This window comes from Hylobates moloch, unplaced genomic scaffold (assembly GCF_009828535.3).
Source record: "Hylobates moloch isolate HMO894 unplaced genomic scaffold, HMol_V3 SCAFFOLD_2889, whole genome shotgun sequence".
Classification (NCBI taxonomy): Eukaryota; Metazoa; Chordata; class Mammalia; order Primates; family Hylobatidae; genus Hylobates; species Hylobates moloch.
The window spans coordinates 1-7475 of record NW_026655164.1 but is presented as its reverse complement, the minus strand read 5'-3'; the positions used below and the strand labels follow the sequence as shown (position 1 = coordinate 7475).

The 7475-nt window shown below is 37.6% G+C and overlaps 1 protein-coding gene across 1 annotated transcript; it reads right to left on the bottom strand.

The window, feature by feature from the left end:
* Positions 1-2260: 2260 nt before the first annotated feature.
* On the bottom strand, positions 2261-3261 carry LOC116465072 (keratin-associated protein 1-4). The gene is made up of 2 exons (XM_032148284.2): positions 2742-3261; positions 2261-2589 (listed from the first exon to the last, which is right to left on the bottom strand). The coding sequence occupies exon 1, from the start codon at positions 3139-3141 to the stop codon at positions 2776-2778; it is 366 nt and encodes a 121-aa protein (XP_032004175.1). The 5' UTR covers positions 3142-3261; the 3' UTR covers positions 2261-2589; positions 2742-2775.
* Between the last annotated feature and the right edge of the window lie 4214 nt (positions 3262-7475).

Genomic DNA, 7475 nt, shown 5'->3' with positions numbered 1-7475 from the left:
CATGTCCCACTGGTGGAGCAGCTGGGATATCCACAGAAGCTGGTCTGGCAGCAGGTCATGGTGTCGGGAGCTGGGTTGAGAGTTAGGTTGCTGGAGGAGTTTCTGAGTTTTGGTGGTGACTTCCACGTTGGCCCTTTTATATCTGAACCAGCTGCTGTTTACAAAATTGTTAACATACTTTCTTTGTTTTTGTTTAAATTTGTTTCTCAGTGGATCTCTGATTGGCTTACGTTGAAATACTTATGACACATTATGAGCAATAGTTTAGAAATTACTCTGTTTTATAGTTTCTTCTGGAGTCTTCGTATCAGTCTTTTGCTCTTTGGAATATGTTTGTGGTTTCCCATGTTCAAAGAGTCCTTCCATTTTAGTCCAAATGAATGCTCTCATTTTATATAATAGTTATTCCACGTGACAATCTATCCAGACCTCGAAGGCTAAGAGTAATAATTGTGCTGTTGTATTTAACTATTATTTTTTCCTCCTAGATATATAGACTAAATTCTATTGAATTTTGGATATCTGGATATCTACTGAACTGAAGGAGTACCTTTGGTCATACATAATTCGCAGATTTCACCTTTTTTTGTTTTTTGTTCCAATGTCCTATTGAATTACCGGTTATAGTTCCTTTGATTTCAACCAATTTGGAATGTATGAATATTATTCCTGTTCCAGACCAGAAATCTGTTCTTGGAAACCAAACTGACACAGTATTTAGGAAGGTATCCAGCAGAGTCCTTAGTTTGTAGTAGAACCTTAATAAATGTTTATTGAATCTGATTCAATAAATGTTTATTGATAGGTGGAGTAAAAGGCATGATTCATGGATATCAATACCACTCACACATGATTAAAGAGAACTTTCAAGCTGTAGTACCTCTCATGAAAGAGTCTTGTTATTTGCTGTAAAGAGACTAGGAAATGTGTCTTTGGTTTATTTTATTTTTTGGATTTAGTAGTGGAATCGGGCTTGGGAAAAAATATCTAGGAGTTATGACACTTTGAAGAATGTACTGCCATCTACTTTATTCCTCTTGGAAATTGCATAATTTTGTGTGTAATCCATCATTGCTACCAATTAAATGATAGAGGTAAGTTCTGGAAGCTTGTAAATAATGTGGAAAATGTGTTTCTTTCTATATTTGCATCCTATTGTATTTTGTGTATTACACTCTAATGCCTAATGAAGAATTTAAAAATTAAATTGTAAAATATATTTTGTTTTGTTCTAGGTTGTGCTAACTTTTTTTTTGAGACAGAGTCTTGCTCTGTTGCCCAGGCTGGAGTGCAGTGGCATGATCTCAGCTCACTGCAAGCTCCCCCTCCCGGGTTCACACCATTCTCCTGCCTCAGCCTCCTGAGTAGCTGGGACTACAGGTGCCCACCACCATGCCTGCATAATTTTTTTTTTTTGTATTTTTAGTAAAGACGGGGTTTCACCATGTTAGCCAACATGGTCTCGATCTCCTGACCTCGTGATCCACCCACCTTGGCCTCCCAAAGTGCTGGGATTACAGGCGTTAGCCACCGCGCCCAGCGTGTTAACTTCTTAAGAGAACATCTTTTAAGTTGGGTTGCAAAGTGCAAAATATAATAGAGCTGTTTCAGATTTCTAACGCATCTGTCTGACAAATGGCAATGGTAGAACTCAGCGGGTGCTCTCTATAGCTGTTTTCTTCTACTATCATTTAGGCCAGAGATACACCTTATGCATACCTACATCAAATGAAGGTGAATAGTGGGAGTTGAAACTTAGAGAGCAATTCAGGGATCAGTGGGAAGAATGTGAAAGGCTAAGGTGTAGAAATTAAACCTAAATACTCTTGGAAAATAGGTAGTATCTAGTAGATATTTTTAAATCTATTTAGAAGGTAATGCAATTTCTTTAGATTTGGGGGCACAAATGAAGAAGAACATTTAGTATATTAAATGGAAGGAGATAAAAGATGGTAGAATTACATTTAGGTAGAAATGAATAGCTTTGATCAACTTTAAAATTTTAGCTCAAGGTCAACCTTTATTGGTCTAGACCTAATCATAATAGATTAGAGCATGTAAATATTTGAATAACTATAAAAATTATTTAATTCATGGAGCATTTTTAAGCTGATGGATTCAAGCATAATTTACTTTGTATTTAATCTTTCTGGTTTAGACTTTATGGTTATGCCTTGGTATTATTATCAAATTGCAAATCCACTCTTGAATACCAGCTACAGGAAGACATGTTTAAAGGTAGAAGAAGGACATAGCTCAGTTTGCTTTGCACCTTAAAACATTTTATTTGAATTAATCAGAGATATTCAAGGAAAAACCAGGTCTGAAGATGCATGGGCATCAAGAGAGAGTTGGGGGAGCAGAGATGTCACTGAAATGATGAACTGTTCCATCCTGGTCCTCAGCTCAAGCAAAGCAAGCTATCCAGAACACTGATTGATACATGTTTCAGTGAGTGAATTCGGCACATCCACAGTGTCCTAACTAGGAGCTTCATTACCTCTGAGCAGCTTAACAACATCATGGTACTTAGCATCCAAATAAAATGGAACAGTTCTTCAGAAATCAGCACAATTTTGCTGTGCTTCCCTTTTCATTCTTTTTTTTTTTCTTTTTTTTTTTTATTATACTTTAGGTTTTAGGGTACATGTGCACAATGTGCAGGTTTGTTACATACGTATCCATGTGCCATGTTGATTTCCTGCACCCATTAGCTCGTCATTTAGCATTAGGCCTAATGCCCTTTTCATTCTTAAGCGATCAGCAACCTGGCTTTTAGCAGGTGGGCTCACAGCAGTGGCAGCAGCAGGCTGGGCGGCAGCAGGACTGTCCACAGTAGGATGGGCGGCAGCAGGAGGCCTCGGCATGGTGCAGCTGGCAGCAGGATGGGGGTGTGCAGCTTACCAGGCAGCAGGGGGGCAGGCAGGTGCCCTCCATGTGGCAATCTGGGCGGCACCACCTGATACGGGTGCTCACAGCTCCACTGCTGCCCTCCTGGCCATAGCCAATGCCACCACCAATGCCACAGCCAGTTCCGCAGGAGCTGGTTTGGCAGCAGCTTGGCTGGCAGCAGCTAGTCTCACAGCAACTTGGCTGGCAGCAGCTGGAGCCACAGGTCCCACTGGTGGAACAGCCGGCCATGGTGTCAAGAGTTGGGTTGAGAGCTGTGTTGTTAAGAGAGGTTTCTGAGTTTGGGCTGCACCTTCTATATCTGTCCTTTTATATGTTCCCTAGAGCTGCATATTTACCTAACATCTTTTCTTGATGTCAATTGCAGCGTGAGTCTCTGGCTAATACCCGAGGTGTTTAGAAAGTTATAAATAGCATTTCAATAGCCTGCTTTTTCCATTGTTCAATTAAGTCTCATTGTGTTTCTTCTTTGCCCTCTGGACTAAGTGAAGGCTCATCATGGAAGCCAAGCACAGAAGTGCCTCTTTATGCAAGTCACATGACAGACTAGCCTTGAGCCAAGTGTTGCCCTGGCATGCTTTGTCATACTTGCCCTTTGATAACCTTTAGGCAGAATTTATCTTAACTGACCATTTTTCCTTAAATGGTCACTTAACCATGATCATGGTTTTATAAACAATTTGTCCAGACTTGGAAAGACTAACATTAGTGTCATCAAAACATGAACTACAACCTGATGTATCAACTTGCAAACCAAGTATGCCTTTCTATGATCAATTTTTGCAAGTTATAGGATCCTTAGAGCTCTATCTAATATTCTTGCCTTCAGTAGTAGTGAATATACATATTGCTAACTAAAATCTTTAATGACTTTTGCTTGTAGATTGTTTTCTGACTCTATTAAATCAAACATGTGTGCTAGTAATAAATACACATTGTAACAAGTCAAACAGTACAGAGGCATATAAAGAAAAATTAATATCCTTTCTCTTCCCGGAAGAGGCACACATCTCTTCCAAAACTAATGCTCTAGAGGTAATCAATATTAAGAATTTGGTGCACATTCTTTGACACATTTATCCCTGCTTCTGCAAGTAAAAACCAGCATATATACACATATATATCGTCTATTTCAGAAAAGTTGGGTCTCCTACACATTTATACTTACAAATTTTTAATTGTGGTAAAATACACATACCATAATATTTATGAACCATTTACGTTAACCATCTTAACCATTTGTAAATAGTCTCATCACCCTTGTTGAAAATTGTTTGACCACATTCACATGCAGAAGAATGAAATTAGACCATTATCTCACATCATATACAAAAACCAACTTAGAATGGATTAAAAGACTGAAATGTAAGAAAGACTCGAAATGATAAAACTATTAGAAGAAAACAGAGGAAACTCCATGACTTTTGCCTGGCCAATATTGTGATATTGTGAACATGAACCCAAAAGCATCAGCAAAAATAGACAAGTGGGATTACATCTAACTGAAAAGCTTCTGCACAGACAATAAAACACTAAACTGAGTGAAGAAACAAACCACAGAATGGGAGAAAATATTTACAAACCACATATCTGATAAGGGGTTAATACCCAAAATATAGAAGAAACTCAAACAACTCAATACCTGTAGTAAGAAAACAAATAAAATAATTCAAAAGTGGGCAAAGAATCTAAATAGACATTTCTCAAAAAAAAAAAAAAGATCTACAAATGGCAAACAGGTATATGAAAAAATTTTCAAAATCACCAATCATCGGATAATGCAAATTGAAACTGCAATGAGATATCATCTCACATATGTCAGATGGTTATTATCAAAAAGACAAAAGATAGCAAGTGTTGGAGAGGAAGTGGAGAAAAGAGAACTCTGGCACACTGTTAGTGGAAATGCAAATTAGTACAGCCATTATGGAAAACAATATGAAGGTTCCTCAAAAAATTAAAAACAGAACTGTCATATAATCAAGCAATCCCACTTCTGTGTCTATACCCGAAGGAAAGTAAGTCAGTATTTTGAAGAGACATCTGCATTCCCATGTTCATTGAAGCATTACTCCCTATAGCCAAGATATGGAAGCAACCTAAGTGTCCATGTCCATCATTAAATGAGTGGGTAAAGAAAATGTGATACACACACACACACACACACTCAGATACTCACACACTGGAATATTATTAGTCATAAAAGAAGGAAATCGTGCTATTTGGGTCAACACAGATGAAACTTGAGAACATTATACTAAGTTAAATAAGTCAGACAAAGAAAAAGACTAATATTGCACTTTCTGACTTACAAGTGGAACCTAATATAAATGATGAGTTAATGGATGCAGCACACCAACATGGCACATGTCTACATATGTATCAAACCTGCACATTGTGCACATGTACCCTAGAACTTAAAGTATAATAAAAACAAAAAAACCTCAAAAAAAAAGTTGAACTCATAGAAGTAGAAAGTAGAATGGTGGTTACCAGGGGATAGGGTGGTGGTGGAGTGTGTTGGGAAGATGTTGGTCAAAGGATTACAAAATTTCAGTTAGACAAGAGGAATAAATTCAAGAGATCTATTGTACAACATAGAGACTATAGTTCATAACAATATGTTACAGTCCTGAAAATTGCTAAGAGAGTAGATTTTGTGTTTTCACTACAAAAAAAATTATGTGAGGTAATGCATATGTTAATTAGTTTGATTTAGCCATTGTACAAAGTATACATATTCTAAAACAATGTGTTGTACACAATAAGTACATATAATTTTTGTCAATTCAAATAAATAAATAAATGAACTCATTTAACCATATATGTATTTGAGGTTTATTTCTAGGCCCTCTGTTTTTTTCCATTGCTTTATATATCTGTCTTTATGTCAGTACCACACTGTTATGATTACTGTAGCTTTGCAGTAAATTTTGAAATAGGAAAATGTGAGACCAACTTTGTTCTTTTTTAAGATTGTTTTGGCTATACAGGACCCCTTCTGATTTCATATGTATTTTAGGATGGATTTTTTTTAAATTTCTGCAAAAACGTCATTGGGATTTTTATAGGGATTGCATTAAATCTGTAGATTCTCTGGGTAGTATTGCCATCTTAACAATATTAAATCCTACAATCCATGATATCAAGATGTCTTTTCATTTATTTGTATCTTCTTTAATTTCTTTCAGTAACATTTTGTAGTTTCTGGTGTACAAGTCTTTCCCCTCCAAGGTTAAGTTTGTTCCTCAGTATTTTATTTATTATTATTATTATTATTATTATTATTTGAAATGGAGTCTCACTCTGTCACCCAGGCTGGAGTGCAGTGGCACAATCTTGGCTCACTGTAACCTCCACCTCCTGGGTTCAAGCAATTCTCTTGCCTCAGCCTCCCCAGTAGCTGGGACCATAGGCATCCACGACCATGTGTGGCTAATTTTTGTATTTTTAGTAGAGACAGGGTTTCACTATATTGGCCAGGCTGGACTTGAACTCCTAACCTCAGGTGGTCTGCCCGCCTCAGCTTACCAAAGTGCTGGGATTACGGGCATGAGCCACCATGCCTGGCCATAAGTATTTTATTCTTTTGATGTTATTGTAAATGGAATTGTTTTTAAATTTTTCCTTACAGATTTTTCATGGTTAGTATATAGAAATGCAATTGATTTTTTTAGTAGAGATGGGGTTTCACCATGTTGGCCAAGCTGATCTCAAACTCCCGACCTCGTGATCTTCCCACCTTGGCCTCCCAAAATGCTGGGATTACAGGTGTGAGCCACCGTACCTAGCCAGAGATTTTGATTTCTGTAACTTCCTGGTTGTGAAAGCACTGTGTAAGTTTAAGTTATGGTAACAGAGCCTTTGCCATTTCTGAGGCCCTAAATAACTACATTTACTCTATGTTTTTATGGTCATTAACCTCCACTGGACCTCTGGATAACAAATTTCCTAATGTGGTATTAGAAGAGAAGGGATATCAAAAGCAGATTAAAATTTTTCATATGACATTCTATGAAATATACATCCTGAGTACACTCAATGAAAAAAAAGATATGTTTGTTGCACCAATAGTTAAAATTTATTAGGTCTTGGTATATTATTCCTCTTTCATAGGAGGTGCAATTTGCAGGACGGTGGAATACAGGAAGTGAGTGTCCTGAGAAGGACAGATGGCTCTTCCATGGTCTCATCGGCGCTGAGACTCAGAGCGTGGGCTTCAATGCTTGTAAAGGCTCAATTTCAAGGTAAATCAGCTTTTTCATTTCTTGGGTCAAATTTGTATTTTGGCGTCCTCAGAGAGAAGAGCAAGTTCTTTCTGGAATTGAAAGGAATCAGATAATTCTGAGGCCGAAATATTTGGTAACCCCCATAACAAAGCCAAAGAAAGTTTCAAGAATTTGTTACTGGTCCATAAGTGCTTGAAGAAATAACTCGTTCATGAATTGAACTGACGGTGGAAATTTCAAGTTGAAAATCAGCAAACTGGCTTTTAGCAGGTGGGCTCACAGGAGTAGCAGCAGCAGACTGGGCGGCAGCAGGACTGTCCACAGTAGGACGGGCGG